Source organism: Sander vitreus, chromosome 16, assembly GCF_031162955.1.
Source record: "Sander vitreus isolate 19-12246 chromosome 16, sanVit1, whole genome shotgun sequence".
Taxonomy (NCBI): domain Eukaryota; kingdom Metazoa; phylum Chordata; class Actinopteri; order Perciformes; family Percidae; genus Sander; species Sander vitreus.
In genome coordinates, this window is record NC_135870.1 from 14,112,658 (window position 1) to 14,129,829 (window position 17,172).

Genomic DNA, 17,172 nt, shown 5'->3' on the forward strand with positions numbered 1-17,172 from the left:
TTTAAAAACAATGAGTGGTGAATATTTCCATGGATGTATTAAGAGAACATTTCAGATTAAATCACGTTGACCGGTGGGTGGCAGCACAACGTTTCACTTGGCCCAGTCTGCGAAAAATTAAGGAGACAAAGAAGAAGATGTTTCACCGGAAACGAAATCCTTCACATCCGCCGCTGTGCATGAGGTTGGCGGGCTGCAAGTTGTACATATTTGTTTAAATTCTGCTGCTCAACTGGTGAACAAAACTTCTTAGTCAAATATATCAGTATCACGCGGAATCTTTTTAGTCGGGTAAAGCAACGAGTTCACTTTAAAACACTTTATTTTACACCTAGCTAGCATTTAGCTTGCATGCTAAATAATAAGGTTTCAATGCTAGTAACGTTAGTCGGCTAACTAACCGGCGTTCTTCTTCCATCAGCTTTCTAACAGCTAGCACTAAACAGAAGATTTAACTTTGTATGAAGTTCGCAGTATATCACTCCATTATTTACGTATGACGCCTCGCCTAACTTTGCTAATGCTCTTGTTTAACTCTGTTTGAACGGTTCAATCTGTAGGTAACGTTAACGGTGGTAGCTCAGCCATGCCGTCCAGCGCTGGACCCAATATCCTCGCCGAAGCGCTGGAAAACGCTTCCCGGCTGATTGACAGACATCTGCAGGATGACCGCTGCTTTCCTGACCTGTCGGAGCTGCTCAGCGTCCCATCTCACAGTAAGTTATGTGGAGCGATTGAGCAGAAGATAGAGACCTAACAGTAGCTATAAAACTCAGGTGTTTGTGTTTACTCTAGGGCTGCCGTTCCAAAGTAAATGGTGGGATAAAGTAGGACGCTGGACGATGTTGATAAAAGCAAAAATCGCAGTAGTTTTTACCACAACGTTGATAAAAGAAATAATAAATGTTATAAAGTATTAATCGACAAACCTTGTCACTTGTTGGTGCTTTCACAAAGCATAAGACATATTTGAGTAATGATCCTGTGTTATGGAAAATTATGACGAAGAGGATAGAGATATTCACAGATCAGTAAATTCTGAGAGCAATGTGATTTAATTGTAATGCATCAAAAGAGGCAGTTGCCATTCTTGGACGAAATATTGTGATATGGCTTAAAAAAAACAGTAGTTTGCAAGATATATCAATGTATTTTCCATATATTAGCTCAACTGTGAAAGGATGACCAAATACTAACGAGATTCATTTGCAGAAATAAATCATCTGCTGTTTACACCTGTGTCACTCATGCCGACATTGCCTGGCTGTCAGAACTTGTTTTCCTCTTGAGCATACCCGTTTTCTGGCACAAAGGTGAAATGGTTGAATACTTATGTTGACATTATGCAGTTATGTCTACCAAAAACATGACTTTCTCTATAATTCATCCAGAATAGACTACTACAAATGGGTCACACATTTGAAATAATGGCACATGTAGCCTTGTAGCTCAGGTTATACAGGGGAAACAAATTTCAGCAGAAGGAAAACACAAGGTGCCAAAATATGTCCCTCTGACTTTTTTTTTCCTCGATGATGGAATATGTTTACAAGAGAAATGTATTATGATCGGAAAGTGCATAATCAGACTTTAACTTTGTTGTTGTTGATTGTGTTGATAGATATGCCGTCCCTCTCTGGAGTGTCGGACATGGACTACCCCCTCCAGGGACCAGGTTTACTCAGTGTGCCAAATCTCCCGGAGCTCAGTGCAGTCCGCCGAATCCCTCTGCCACCTGAGCTGGTGGAGCAGTTCAGCCGTATCCTTTCGGTCATTCAGGAAAAATACTAATTGAGTGCTTTCACTTTCACCCCATTTGTTTTCATCAGACATAAGCCGTTTTCACAAATGAACTCCGGGCAATGTCCGAGGAATGAAGTCCCGACATAGTTCGAAGTTTTCCTTTCAAACATATAGCACAGAGCAGGAGATTGTCCGTGTCAGATGCATTCTCACTTAATTGAAATACTTGGTTTGGTTTAGACGAGGGGTTGCGTTGCGCTGGGTAGAGCGGGCAGCAGACAGGACATGACACAGATTACACTGTTCGCCGTAATTTGGTCATAAACAACAAAGTCTCTTGCCGTTCGTTGAATTTGTCTCACAATTTCGGCCTTGTCCCTTACCGACAGAAGTTGCAGATTCTCGTCTGTCCAGTTAGATATTTTCGTTGCAGTCTTCCTGTAAATCACCCTTGTTCTTCACCCTTGGGTGCGAGCCGCATGTAACGTCATTAACACGCCCACTTGCTCGCAGTGCATTCTCACACTTTGGGCTCAATCGGAGATTACATGGATTTCATACTAGGGAGCTGGCAGGGTAAACAACGTTTGATATCCAATCCAACTGATTCAAACATTTGTATTCTCACATACAGCTCCGCTGGGTAATGTCTAGATAAATTCAGGTTTGCAGTGTATGTGTGAGTGCGGCTATATAGAATAAATGTGAAGTTGATTGCTTTTGTTTAGTTTTAAGTTGAATTTGAGTTTCAACTTAACAATTTTACAGATATGCAATGTAATTGCATGATGGGAGTTTTTCCAGAGATCTCTCGAGCGTGGCTTACTATTGACAATGACATATTTATGTGGAATTATGAAGATGGGTGAGTACATTTACCTTACATGGGCACTGAGTGACAGTGTTCATGATGAGCATACATGAAACCAACTGAAGTGCATTATTAGTATTCACTTTTAATTGTGAACTTCCACAGATGATGAATCCGGAGTGCAGACAGTTATTTATTTATTTTCTGCTATATTCTTTGCAGAGGTGATGTTGCCTATTTTGATGGCCTTATTGAGACCATTCTGGCAGTGGGCCTTGTAAAACCAAAACAAGGTATGTTTAAACACTTAAACTCAGCATTGATTAAAATGTTTACATTTAATTTGAGTACTGTTTATGAGTTGTGTTTTTCTTCTTAGGAATATTACAGCCACACATTCACTACCTCTTAGTATTGGCCACTTCTGTGGATGTAGTAATCCTCGGGCTGAGCTTCCCCAAGAGCCAGGCTGGTGAGTCCTTCCTTCATTTCTTATCACAGTGACACTGCATTTGACTTGTTCCCCGTGGCATGTGATTATATTGATGCCAGTGAGAAATATTCTCATTAAGCTCATTAATTGAAATTTTAGCTTTAAGAGTTAAACCTCTTATCCTCAGCCCTCTGGGAATTCTGAAACACGATAATCGTATCATGCTACAGTACAATAAGATGTCCAACTGCTTTAAAGCTGCAAAGAATATGCATAACATGGCAGCTCGCAGCAAAATATGTTGCCTTACATAGATAAATATGTACAAAGTGCCAGATATTCATAAGCTAGGCAAATGTGCAAGATAAGGATAGCCGCTGTACCATAACACTGTCAAATTGTAACTGTGTCTACCTTTAGACATGCACGCTGTCAAGAATCAGTACATAGATAAATGCTGTATTTGATTGATATGGTACTTGTACATCAGGCAGAGATATGGAGAGAACTCGGGTGTCGTATCCCACATTCTTGCTATGTGTTTGTAACAATGCTATTAATATATTAATTAATATATATGTACCTGCATTGGTTTATCTGGGTAATCTTTGTGTCTCTCGCTTTCTTTTGTTATAGGGTTGAATGACAGCATGTCTGGTGGGATGCAGCTGCTACCAGACCCCCTCTTCTCAATCCCCACAGACAACACCTACATTCTGTCCATCACCTCCACAGACCTGGGACGCATCTTCATGGCAGGAAAGGACGGCTGCCTCTATGAGATAGCTTACCAGGCTGAGGCTGGATGGCTCAGCCAGCGCTGCAGAAAAATCAACCACTCTAAAAGCTCTCTGTCCTTCCTCGTCCCCTCCGTGCTCCAGTTCTCCTTCTCTGAAGACGGTAAGGAGAGGGACACAATTCTATTTGGAAAAATGTCCTTGATTAAATTAAATTAAACTTAACTGTAACCTTTTGTTGTCCTTGTGCTCCACAGACCCCATTGTGCAGATTGCTATTGACAACTCCCGCAACACACTATTCACACGCTCCGAGAAAGGTGTCCTGCAGGTATGACGTTTAGTAAATGTCATGTCAATTTTTCATGTGTGTGGCTATTTCTGATTACCTGAGAAACAAATCAGTGGTGGTTGTCAGTGTGCTGAAATAATTAACAATTTGTCTGTGTTTTAGGTGTACGATTTGGGGGCTGATGGGCAGGGTATGAGTCGGGTGGCAACCATGTCACAGAACTCCATTGTTGCGGCTGCTGGAAACATAGCCAGGTATTTCCGGGTTTGTCGAACTTCAAATGTTTCTTTCACATCTGTCATTAATTCTCCTTAAAGGGAAGTAAGAATTTATTTTCTTTCTCTTTAAAACTTCTTTTGCAGGACAATTGATCGTTCTGTCTTCAAACCTATTGTCCAGATCTCTGTGATTGACAGATCAGAGTCCTCGGATTGTCACCTGCTCGCCGTCACTCATGCAGGTAAAGATTAGTGAAGATGAGCAAACCGTAGGATACGTGTAGTGTAAAATCAAATGTTTATACTTCATGTGTGCCTGTACATATTCTTTTTCTGTAGGTGTGCGTCTCTACTTCAGCACCACACCTTTTACCCTTCCACACCAGAGGCATATGGCAGTTCGACCTAGCCTGCTAGCTTTGGTCCATGTCCGTCTGCCACCAGGGTTTTCTGCATCTTCTACCCTGCAGAAACCTGCAAAGGTCCATAAGGCACTACACAGCAAAGGTAAAACTATTGTCTGCTACTCATCAGTTTACCAGAAATACCCAATTGGAGTCAAACTCAATATTGTTTTTTACTTTAAGTTAACGTTCAGGTCAATGGCATCCCGGGCCCACCAATGGCAAGTATCCAGATCTGCCAGACTGTCCAACGGCCGATAATCGGCCGTTGGACAGTCTGGCGAGGTCGGTGACTCGAGTCTGTTCGGTGTGCCGTCGTCCGTCTGAGGGGCTGTCTGCCTTCATTTTGGACGACCTGACGTTTTCAGTCGGAGACAGGGCAGTCGGGACTCACCAGGAACCGGCGAGCGGAATAAGCGTGACTAGGCCTCTCAAAATCTGACGAAAATCTTTTAAACTGACCTTTGTCGATCTGAATTGAAGACAGATTCAGCAACTGCATGGCTTATTTCTCGCTTAAAATGTTTTCAGAAACACGTTTCAGTGAACTATTTTAGTACAATATAAGATCGTGTTCTGAACAAGCCGCCATGACAGTCTGTCTTTGAATTTATTGCCATTTACTGCTGTTATGGAGACATATTACGTTATTGGTGTGTTCCGAGGCACTTTTTTTGACCAACTCGGGGAGACTGATCAGTCCAACTGCCTTTTCTGCCAACGGTCGGCCGTCTGGTTGGTGTGTAACTGCCTTAATACCATTTTGTCTTTTCTTTGTTTAAATCTTGCAGGTGTTCTGTTAATGGCTGCTTCTGAGACAGAGGACAGTGACATTCTGTGGTGCCTCAACCATGACTCCTTTCCCTTCAAGAAGCCCTTGATGGAGACTCAGGTTGGCACATAAGTAAATGTACAAAAATGGATTAAAATTGTAGGTGTCAATATAAGGTGTTTTTACTACCATTGGTTGTTGCTCTGTAGTGCAGATTGTGTATACAGGTGCTTTTTGGTCAGACTTTTAGCTGCAGATTGTTTTACCACCAAAAAGCCAGGCTACACTGAAACCATACAATATGCCTCTCTTTCTATTGTGTTCTTTTGCAGATGATGTCTAATGTAGATGGACACTCTTGGGCTCTTTGTGCTATTAATGAGGAGAGACCATCCAAGATATTTACTCCTCTGAACAAGGAGCAGATCCCCATCACTGAATCACCTGTGGTTGTCCAGCAGCACAATATCCCTCCGCAGAAGTTTGTCCTTCTCTCTGCAAAGGTTAACTACTGCTTTTATGACCTATCATGTTGCACACATGCTCAATCTTGTTGTCTGACAAAACAATGTCTTAATGTTGTATGCTAAGTGTAGACTCCTTGCTGTCTTGCAGGGCAGTCATATCTTCCAAAAACTGCGGCCGGTAGACCAGCTCCGTCACCTGCTGGTGAGCTGCGCGGGAGGGGAAAGTGAAGAGGTTGAGCGTTTCTTCAAGCTGCACAGGGTACAAAGCTAAGATCTCCACTGTCTAATATTTCAAAATCCCCATATCATGGCCAGTAGCCTTAAACATGTGTATGATGTATGCATTGTTTTAGGTTACACGCTGCAAGCCGGCAACCTGCATGACACACAAACACCATAACACAGGATTAAGGCATGCAGCCACAGACCAGTGTGCAGGCATATTTCTCACACACACACACACACACACACACAGTATATATTCAAGTTGTTGATCTGTTCTGTACAGGAGGAGCAGGCTTGTGCCACAGCACTGATCCTGGCTTGTTCCGGCGCTGCTTGTGACAGAGAGGTTTCACAGTGGGCCACCAGAGCCTTCTTCAGGTCAGAAAACAATGTTTATACACTCACAGATTAACACTTACTCACACTGTACACAAACTAAAAGCAGTTTCTTCATTGTCATGATCAGATATGGAGGAGAAGCACAGATGAGATTCCCTGCAGCCATGACATCTCCCAGTACTGTTGGACCCGTGATGAGCTCTCCCGCACCAGGTAAATTATGAGCAAATACTGACCGGGGGGGGGGTTATATAGATCAAGATTTAACGTGGCAGCTTAAACTCTTGTGACGTGGTGTAAAGCCTTATACACACATTACCATGTCTGCAAGTCAACCAAATGTATTGTTAAAATATTTCAAACATTACATTTGATAATACTATCCTACAATACATGCGTAAACTTACTTACTCTCCCCTCAGGCATCGTGCCCCCAGCTTTGGCCGCACCTTTCACACCAATGCACTCTGGGTCTGCCCCCATCACACCCATGTCAGCTGGCCCAGAGGTGATTTTCTCAGGGAAACACAATGGCATCTGTGTCTACTTTGCTCGCATTCTTGGGTGAGTAAATCTGGTCATTAGTTGTCACTTTTTAATCTGTTTTCTGGGTGAGAACAACATTTACTGAAAAATGTATTTCTCCCCTGTTCCTTGCTGACCTCACTCTAACAGGAATATTTGGGATGGCAGTCTTGCTGTTGAGAAAACCATCAGCAAAGGAAATCAGACGGTCAATATTGTAAGTATCATAATTAAACCAGGGGTTTATTCAACCCTTTAATAGTGATTGTACGTTTTTAGAATAATGCTAGTAGTGGTTAGTTTAACACTAACTGTTATCTGTTGTCTCCACAGTTGGAAAGCAGCGTTGGTTCGATTGATCTGGAGTCAGTACTTATGGAGCTCTGCGGTCTGCGGGAGTTTCTTGATAAAAACTCTCAATTCAGTCCATCTGCTCTTGGTGCTGCAAGGTAAAAGCTCCTTCTCTGCTTCTTTAGTCTTACATTTTACTAATTGGTGTGTTAATGCCTTAATAGGTTCTGTTAGTTCTCAAACACATTGGCATACACTTTTCCTGACCCTTGCTCAGGTGTCATCACGTGACGTACAGGACTTAGGTCATGTGATACAGGGGGTTGTATTTCTCATTTTTGGCCTGATCAGACTAATGAGAATCCAAACTGCATTTTAATGATGAAGGCCTTCTCAAACTCATTATGAAAATAAATCTATTTCTCATATATTACTTACTACTACTTTGTCACTGTTAGTTTTTTCTACATGAAAGTTGAACCTGCAAAGACAGGATTCAGATCTGCAAAAACTCTTACTGTAACTGAGTCTTGTTTCCCATCCCCCTGAATAACATCTGTTATTCTACCTGTTAGTTTCAGCTCCCCTGCCAACCTGCAGCAAAGGCTGCTGGGATTTATGCGTCCTGAAGGAGCCAACTCTCAGCAGGTCCAGCAGGAGCTCCAGAGGAAATATCACAGTGAGTTATGAGTGCAGGTTTCCACATTTTCTGAATATTCTCATGAGAATCAATATCATCCCAAATACCAATGATATTATAAACCAACATGAATAGAGTAAATGTGGGACTTTGATGTACCAGCAAAAGACGAAGAAGTGGTTTACCTTGTGTTTCACTCTCACTGATGTCTTTATTCCTTCAAATGCCTGTAACTGTTAGTGTTTCCATCTTTGTCTCCAGCCAAGGCTCAGGTCTATGAGAAAGTATCGCTGCAGGGCATCCAGCAGTTAGTGCATCGCTCCTATCAGACTCTGGCCCTTTTGAAGCTTCTCTGTGATCATCAGTTCAGCCTCATTATGTCTGAGCTGCCAAAGGTACACGTGTGCACAAACACTTCTCCTGTAGACAACTGCATATGCTCATGCGTCATCACTGCGGTATTCATCCACATGCCTTCCTTAATGTAATCTTGTTTTTAGCCAAAAACCCAGTGTACAATATGAGTGCTAAGCTCATTGCTCACTCTGGCACCTTTTTCTGTGTTTGTAGGAGTTTCAAGAGCAGATGAAGGGAGCAAGTTTTAAGGATGTAGTGATTCGGGGCAAGGAGCTGTCTGGAGCGCTCATCACAGCACTCATTAATGTCTACATCAAAGATAATGCCTCTGTGGAGGCCATCAGCAATCACCTCCGGGACATCTGTCCCCTGCTGTATAGCAGCGATGACAGCATTTGCTCCAAGGTACAACGCATGTTTTGTTTTTTTAATATTCTGAGCTGAATTATCTTAGAACCTTAAAAGGTTCTAGATATAGTTAAATATCATCAGTCATTAAAAGGTATTGATTTACCCACATTGATTCATGTGTCTTAATACTGAATTTGTTGCTTTTGTCTCCCACTCAGGCTAATGAGTTGCTGCAGAGCTCTAAGCAGATTCAGAATAAAGCAGATAAAGAGCGAACGCTAAGGGAGTCTCTACGGCTCTATCAGCAGATCAGTCAACACACAGATCTGCCGCTGGTCTGCTCCCAGTACAGACAAGGTAGGGACACACAAGACAACACTTTCTGTATTTGTGTAGCGAATATGTTAAATAATGCTGTTGTTTATTTTTTGCTGTTAAATTGTCGCAGTGCGTTTCTACGAGGGAGTCCTTGAGTTGTGCCTCACAGCAGCGGACAAGAAGGATCCACAGAGACTGGGGCCCCACTTCTACAAGAACGGAGAGCCCGAGGAGGACGGAGTGGGACAGCTGGCCTTCCAGGAAAGGTAAAGAAAGTAGAAAGAAGAAGCACACAAATCTGCATCATTGATGGCCTTTGTAGCCAATTGTCACAAACCTTTATCACCCCTTCTCTGTCTGCTCCAGACTTTCGTGTTATAAGTGCATCACAGACACCATGCAGGAGCTGGTGAACCAGAGCAAAGCCGCCCCTCAGTCTCCCAGCGTCCCTAAGCAGCCTGGGCCTCCTGTAATGACCTCTGACCCTAACATGCTCAGTAACGAAGAAGCTACAGCTCATGTGAGTAAGAAGGTGACAGTGAATGCTTATTTCTTGCCACAGCAGTGTACATGATCTGCATAATTGATGAAAATATGTTGTTCCCTTGTAGTTTGAACAGATCCTCGGGCTGGCCCAGAGGTCTCAGGACGAGCTGTTTCACATTGCTCTATACAACTGGCTGATTCAGGCCGACCTGACTGACAAGCTGCTAGAGGTAGTGTACCTTTTATGAGTACATCTTCCAGATTTGATTGCCCCATACACCCACAAGCTGTTGTTTTCTGATTAATTGAGTCACTTTAAAGGTGTTTGTGTAATTACATGCCATCCGTCTGATAGCTGTCCTTTTATTTGTCCATTGTTATCCAGGTGAATTCTCCGTACCTGGAAGAACATCTGATGCATATGATAAAGCAGGATCAGAGTAAGGTGCACAATATGGACCTGTTGTGGCGCTACTACGAGAAGAACCGTAACTTTGGCAAGGCAGCTCATGTACTGGCCCGTCTCGCAGACATGCACAGGTTTGACACACATCTACTGGATAATAAGTTTAATTGTCGTAGACCAAGCAGTCGGCCAAGAACTAGTGGCCAAAAAAAACAGCCAAACCAAAAAAACTTGCACACCGACTACAGCCAACGAACGGCCGCGGCCTCTGGCTAGTTAGCTATTTTTAGCTTGCTAATTCCACCCAACATGCCTTCATGCTTCACTGGTAGGACATTATTTTATTAGTTTATTTATGTTGAAATAAATATACCATTGACAATACGGTTGCCATGTTTTAAACTGCCTATATTTGGTACAATTAATTTCTTATGTAACTATACCACACATTTTAATAATGAAACAATGAGATAATGGCTTGCAATATAATTTCCCATCCCTCTCAAATAGGGGTGCAACGGATCACAAAACTCTTGGTTCGGATCACGGTTTTAAGTTATGGTTCGGATCAACACAAAAAAAGGGGGAAATTTAAATGATTATTAAAAATGTAATAACAATAACTTTAACAATAAATACTTCTTTCACCAGTAAATTGCTGTTAAAAGACAAAAACAGATGAGAAAGGGGTATTTTACAATAACTATGAATGCACCACAAGGTTTACCAGAAAACGCAACATTTTGTCCCGTCTGTGTTGTTTTTCAGACAACAGCAGTGACCAGTGCTAGTTTGAGTCTTTTAGCTCATAGCTTTAGCGGCAGACTGTTGTACGCCCCGCTGTTGGAATCCTCTACAGTGAAATACAGTCACACTTTTACACCGTTTAGCTGTCAGCATTTTAACCGTGTTGAATCCATCGACTACTGTAGCTAACGGTAGGCTAACGCTACCTGCTGCCAAGTGTAACGTGTTATTAGTGTTTACTAGCATGACATGCAGCAATGTTTCTGTTGCCTGTAACGTCTGTTTCGGAGCATCAGAGAGCAGCGCAGACATTTAAGAGGCACCGAAATCTTCGTTGCTATTCCGTCGGGTAGATACTGGGCACCGGTGCCATATTAGCACTGGATTTTAACATGCGCTGTTAACGTGAACAGAAAATTGCGTTGCCTGTATGTTTTCACGGGCAAACGCACGTGTGTGGAAAGCGGGCGCACAACAGCTGAAATGTTGTCACGTACAAACGTAGTGTTTAAACTTTACGGAGACAACCAAATAAAATATTGACTTCTTTTGAAATAAAATGTTCTAGTTTTGGTTGCCAAAGAGGGCAATCAGAGGCCACGAAATGGTTGCCAAGGGCAACCGTTACTGTCGAGCCCTGCCTACACAAGTAGTTATGTATCTTGTGATTTTGCCCTCTTATGGACATAAAGTGCAAAAAAGTTAGAACCACTGTTTTTTTTTTTTTTTTTTACAAGGAATATTCAAATGTAATTTTTGGCCCTATGTGTATTGCATTGATCAGATGAAGATGAAAAATGTGTGCGTGTACTAATTTGCTTAAGCTGAATAGCCAATCAGATGGATTCCTCGCACAGACACTGACGCGGCCCAAAAAAGGCAGACGATGGCCGACGCGTAGCGACAGTGCGTGACACACCGCAAAAACTAGGGCGACGGACACTCAGCCGACGATGTCCTTATATATAACATATCTCCAGAAAATAAATTTATGAACAACCTCCAACACTGACTCTTCAGCAAACCCTGGTTACCACATATACATTTTTGTATAGACTTGTATGGACTCTTCCATGGACTCTTGCTAACTGTTTTCTAAAGTGAAGACATAAAAAAGTACTTTGTTCATTCTCTTATTCTACAGCACTGAGATCTCATTGAAGCAGCGTTTGGAGTACATCGCCCGAGCCATCCTGTCTGCTAAGAGTTCCTCCTGTATCTCAGCTCAGGCATCTGATGGAGAGTTCCTTCACGAGCTGGAAGAAAAGATGGAGGTACGTATGCGGTGGTGATCATAGTGAAGGTAATCTAGGAGGGATCCGTCGTTGTAACCACTCAGTTCCTGTGTTTGGTTCTCCTTCCCAGCTGGTGCGTATTCAAGTACAGATCCAGGATACCCTGATCAGACAGTACTCCCATCATCCCTCAGTGAAAAATGTCATCTCTCAGTTGGACTCAGAGCTTATGGACATCACCAAGGTAAAACTCAGCAACAGAACACTAAGGATTTGGGGATTATAAATCATTTTCAAAGTGAATGGAAACTGTTTATAAATGCTTAATTCATGTTTTCTGGTGTAGCTGTATGGGGAGTTTGCTGACCATTTCAAGTTGTCGGAGTGCAAGCTGGCCATCATTCACTGTGCTGGACACTCTGACCCAATCCTGGTGCACTCATTGTGGCAGGAGATCATGGAGAAAGGCAAGTGAAATGTCAACACCTCGCAAAAATGTACCCCTTCCCATGCCATATATGATGTTAGTGTCAGTTGTGATTGCTTTATCTTGTCTAGAACTTGGAGACACCGTGGCTATGAGTCCAGCAGACAGGATGAGGTCTCTCAGTTTGAAACTGGTATCACTGGGAAGGATTTACGCCGGAACACCAAGATATTTCCCTCTGGGTACGCATTCATACCTTCCTGTGATTATGTTCCGTTTTTCTCTCGTTAGATTTTTCCAGCTAGCTGTTTACTATTTTGTTAACATTAACATAATTAGATTTCCCCTTTGCATCATTTATGTCAGCATGTCTCAGTGGTACAGGCCTGCAGGTTCATGCTGGTGCCCTAGGCGATTGCTTAATTATCCTCTCATTACAAGCAGCCTGATCAAACTTGTCTTATCTGTGGAGACAAAGAATAATTGTATATACACCCTTGGTACTTGCACACATGCACAGGGTCAATTATGTCAGATGCAAAACATTTTTCCACAAGTAAAGAACAAATTGCTGAGTATGCAATGCTAACAAGTGCCGATATGTCCTGTGATTGTAGAGTTCCTAGTAAAGTTTCTAGAGCAGGAGGTGTGTCGACTGAACTGGGACGTGGGCTTCGTCACCTGCACCATGCAGGAGATTGGAGTACAGTTGCCGCGTCTTCTGGAGGTCTATGACCAACTCTTCAAAACTCGGGTACGTGCATCAGATAAAATATCATATTTCAGTGTATCACTTTTGCTTAAACTGATGCATATGATTACAAATAGCATTTGCAGTTTTTGTGGAATGAGGATTAAATGGTCTCTTACTTAATCCACCAATCTGTCTCATTGCCTGTAGGATCCCTGTTGGCAGCGGCTGAAGAAACCTCTCCACTTGGTGGAGTGTATCCACGTGCTCCTGTCAGGATACGTGGATGATCCCAGCAGAGTACCAACCTATGACAGGTAATCACTGGTGGTCCCTGGTTGAAATCCCTGTGACAGCTAATGCTTACCCTACCAAAGTGTCCATGAGCAAGACAAGAACCTCTCCCTACTTGCTCACTTTATTGTAAGCTGCTCTAGATAAATACCTGAACTGTAGATGGACAGATATAAAACCTTAGTGTGAGCTCCACATGCCCACTAATGTCTGTCCAAGCTTGATGCTTATTGTTTGTGTCATGATAAATACTCTGAGGTCTGAACTTCTCGTCGCTGGGGGTTATTTAAAGGTTCACATGTATTCAAGTCTTAAGTCTCATTGTCTTAAAACAACACTTGCATGCCCATATGTGTATTGAAAGGTTTATAGGTCGCTGTAATTGTTCCTCCTGTCCATACTGGCTGTAAATTCAATTTAAGAGATGATAGTTAGGGTCCTTTTAGTACAAATGTTTCCCGACCACAGCTCAGTAAGTAAACACTGTCTGGGAAATACAAATAGGGGATTTTGGAACAACCCTGCTTGGTTTGATTAACTCAGACTATTAAAGCCTCCTATTAGTTTCAGCAGTGTGCCTAGTGTGTTACTGAAACTGTCAAAACCTGCAATAAACCTGCTTGTTTTCCCTCCATTTCAGACGCAGATTCACTAATGTGTGTCTCGACGACATCTGTGGATACCTTGTGGAGTTGCAGTCTCTGAGCCCAAACTCAGCCCTTCAACAAACCATCGGCAACTTCAAGTCACTGCAGGCGAAGCTGGAGAATCTCCACTGACGCTGGTAATGACGTTCACAGGACAAGGGACAGGTGACCTCTGGATCTTGCACTGTTGGCCTTAATTAAACAGTTGATTTAAAGTGTGATTACCTGATCAGCACACATGTTTGCAGTCCACTGTAGTTTTCCTCTTTTCCCCTTCAGTCTGATGAGTTGCAGCTTAGCAAGTGCTTGTTGTTAAGGGACAGAGGGAGCGGATGACTGTAAAGTCTTCAGATAAAGATGAGGTAGCCCGAAGAGTTTTATAACTTATTTAATACATTTTGTTATAGGTCTAAACAGTACTGAAATACAACTTTGGAAGCAAGACACTATTTGTCGTTTGCATTGTGTGCAATTAGCTGTGTCTAAAAGATATCTAAAAAAGACAAGATATTGGAGTTATCAGTGTTTATAAAAACATGAAATCACTCTGAATTTTGCAGGTGAGTTTTCACATATGAAAATGCACTTATCGATGATTGATTTGGGATATTTTCATATGAATCTACTTGGTGAATATACTGGACTAAAGCCTTTTGATCACGGGAATCATTTTGATTGTTCTACGTTTGCCTCCAAACTAACAGTTGTAAGTGTTGGATGTTGTAATTATGTACATAACTTGGCCATAATGTTGTCTCTTCTGCCAAAGGCCATGCACACACTTAAACCTTTTTTCCCATATGTATTATTTACAGTGAGCATTTTATCTTCTTGGTTGATAAATTTAACAGTGCTTTTGTAATTGTTTTGAGTGTGAAACACATTTTTAACACGGTGCAGTTCAAAGTACTACACTGAAAACTTTGAGAAAAAAATCATAAAACATTTTTTATAAAGAAATAAATCTTGTCATTGCTTTTGTGTATGTGGATGTTTTGAAAACACTTTACAGACACTAGTTGTCACCTGTGAACCATAAACTTGCGTTCTTAGGTACAGTTTTGTGTTAAATTTTACAAATACATAGACAAATTGCTGTGTTGATAATGTGACACTGCAGAGGGAGTGCAATAATGGACTTAATGTCGACTGTTTGTGTTGACATAATTATTTTTAATTGGAAATGGCACTTAGGATTTCTTACAGTCATCACCAAGGCAGTAATTGCTAAAGATTTTTTTCCAATTAGCTGTGCACTCAACAATTACGGTTTGCTAAATTTGTAGCCTCATGACAAAATTTTTTTTACTTGATGCTGGGTTGATTTCTCTTAATTACGCAGTGAGTCGAGGGCCAATGAAGTGTACCATGCGAAAAGTCTGGCTGCACAAGTTAACACTCTGGGATAGTATGGCGTTATATATGTGTTTTATTTCCAATCTCAATCATCTTGGGCGGCACTCAGCCCCGCTGCAGTACGGTGCCTTTGCAAAATAGCAGAAGGGGAGAAGAATGCTGGCTGAAATAGTTGGCCAATGGCAGGGTTTATCCCAACAGTACACAATCTGGGAAGTCGGACTATACCATACATAACGTTTACCAGACTAATATTGGAATCCGTGTTGACAATCCCACCTCTTCCGTCAAATCTACATTCACTTTTAATGTTTATAGGGTCTTTAGGCATCTTTGTATACAACAGGTAGCTAGAACACATTTTGTTTGTGTAATCTGCAGTGTGAGCAGCAATATTGTGTTTTATCCTCTACCTCTTCCATTATGTCTGACCAACAGTTCAAAATCCCCCCAAAAAAATTCTGTTAACCATCTCATAAAACAAAGAAATGCAGGATATCTCACCACTAAAACTAAGGAATGTTTGTTATTTTACTTAAATGAATAATTGATTATAAAAATAGTTTAAGGGTTCATTTTCTGTTGATGGACTAATCCGTTACTCAACCAATCATTTCAGCTCTAAAGTAACGCTGAAAAACCTGGAATTGTAAGAGAGAAGCTCATAATGGGCAATGAGTTTTGCACTTGAGTCATGTGTTCATCCCCATCTCTTCTACAGTTTCTTGTACAAGTAATGCATGCTTTTATTTATCAAAAAGGCCACTTTTGGCAGATTTGGATCTGGCTGTGATGTACACCTTTCTACCTTTTCCATGAGCAAGAAATCCTTTTCATTCCAAACAGGAATATGTAGGGGATGATGCAGGTGTAGGCGGCTCCAATATAGCTGGCCACCTCCATTGCAATTGACGAGGTGTGAATAGTGTTAGTGATGCGCACAACCAGATGAGTCAGCCAGCAGAACAGGAACACGCTGGCTACAGCCAGTACACACTTGGCTGCCCTTACCTGAGTGTTCGAGCTCGGACTAGGCTTAGCTGGTGTTTGGCTGGGCCTTGGAAGATTTGGTGGAGGTCCAACTCTGCTCTTAGTGTTTGTTACCCTGTTGAGGGGAGAGCTGTGACACAGCCCTCCATTTGGACAGGAAGAAGCAGGCAGGTCTGTATAAATGTGGGTTAGGGCTGCATAAACTTTGGGATTTTTTGAGGTGCCTGGACAAGAAACAGTGCTGACATTTCTGTTTTCAATACTCTTTCTTTCATCCTTAACTTTCTCCTCGGTAGGGTCAGAGGTATGACCATGTATACGTTGCAGGTTTTGGAGCAGACAGATGACAATCTGGACACTGGTAAAAACAATTCCAGCAACAGGGAGAGCATTAGCAAAGGTTAGATAAAATATGTCAAAGGTTTTGCTGGCAATCCCATTAGGGAAGATATCGTCACAGTGTTCATGGCTCTCATTTGTGGACTCCACTGTGACAAAGAAAAAGTGTGGGATGCTGAAGACCACGGCCAATGTCCAGCTCCCAGCCAGCAGCCAGCCCACCAAGCACAGGCTGTCCAGCTTCGCTGGTGCACCTCCACGCTTCAGGGAGCCGACAAGCTTCTGGTGCCAGAAAGCACAGATGAGGAGGGTTGTGTAGATGCTGCTGGTTTCAGAGAGGTCTGAGCAAAAACGAAACACGACGCATAAGGTTTCCCCTAGGAACCAACGTCCAGCTAAATCTGCCATGGTGTCGGGAAGGTCCACCAAGTAGTTAGTGATGAGGTTGGAGACGGCCAGGTTGACGAAAAGGACCTCATTGGTGCGGATGCCAGAGTTCTGCCCATGCAGGGAGCATATAGCCAGCCAGTTGTTTCCCAGGATCCCTCCTAGAAACATGAGTGCTCTGATGATGGATTTAATCAATTGATCTGCATCCATTGTTTCACAAAATCATGTGACACCACTTCAA

At 42.3% G+C, this 17,172-nt stretch overlaps 2 protein-coding genes across 3 annotated transcripts; one reads left to right on the plus strand and one right to left on the minus strand.

Moving 5' to 3' along the window:
- Positions 1–132: 132 nt before the first annotated feature.
- Positions 133–14,831, plus strand: nup155 (nucleoporin 155). Of its 2 annotated transcripts, none has more exons than XM_078271434.1 (34): positions 133–184; positions 561–716; positions 1,622–1,759; positions 2,512–2,608; positions 2,777–2,847; positions 2,934–3,026; positions 3,624–3,887; positions 3,982–4,055; positions 4,179–4,270; positions 4,379–4,476; positions 4,574–4,741; positions 5,430–5,530; positions 5,743–5,913; positions 6,026–6,136; positions 6,386–6,480; positions 6,569–6,654; positions 6,864–7,005; positions 7,117–7,183; positions 7,300–7,415; positions 7,833–7,936; positions 8,159–8,292; positions 8,468–8,659; positions 8,824–8,962; positions 9,054–9,189; positions 9,290–9,443; positions 9,535–9,639; positions 9,795–9,949; positions 11,707–11,836; positions 11,928–12,041; positions 12,144–12,264; positions 12,356–12,466; positions 12,842–12,978; positions 13,126–13,232; positions 13,850–14,831. In XM_078271434.1, exons 2-34 carry the CDS (start codon positions 587–589, stop codon positions 13,986–13,988), a joined length of 4,092 nt encoding a protein of 1,363 aa, XP_078127560.1. In that variant the 5' UTR covers positions 133–184; positions 561–586; the 3' UTR covers positions 13,989–14,831. The 2 variants fall into 2 exon arrangements, with proteins under 2 accessions (XP_078127560.1, XP_078127559.1); XM_078271433.1 differs by having other exon boundaries at positions 142–291.
- Positions 14,832–16,016: 1,185 nt separating this feature from the next.
- On the minus strand, positions 16,017–17,141 carry ora5 (olfactory receptor class A related 5). Its single transcript, XM_078271948.1, has one exon. It carries the CDS (start codon positions 17,139–17,141, stop codon positions 16,017–16,019), a length of 1,125 nt encoding a protein of 374 aa, XP_078128074.1.
- Between the last annotated feature and the right edge of the window lie 31 nt (positions 17,142–17,172).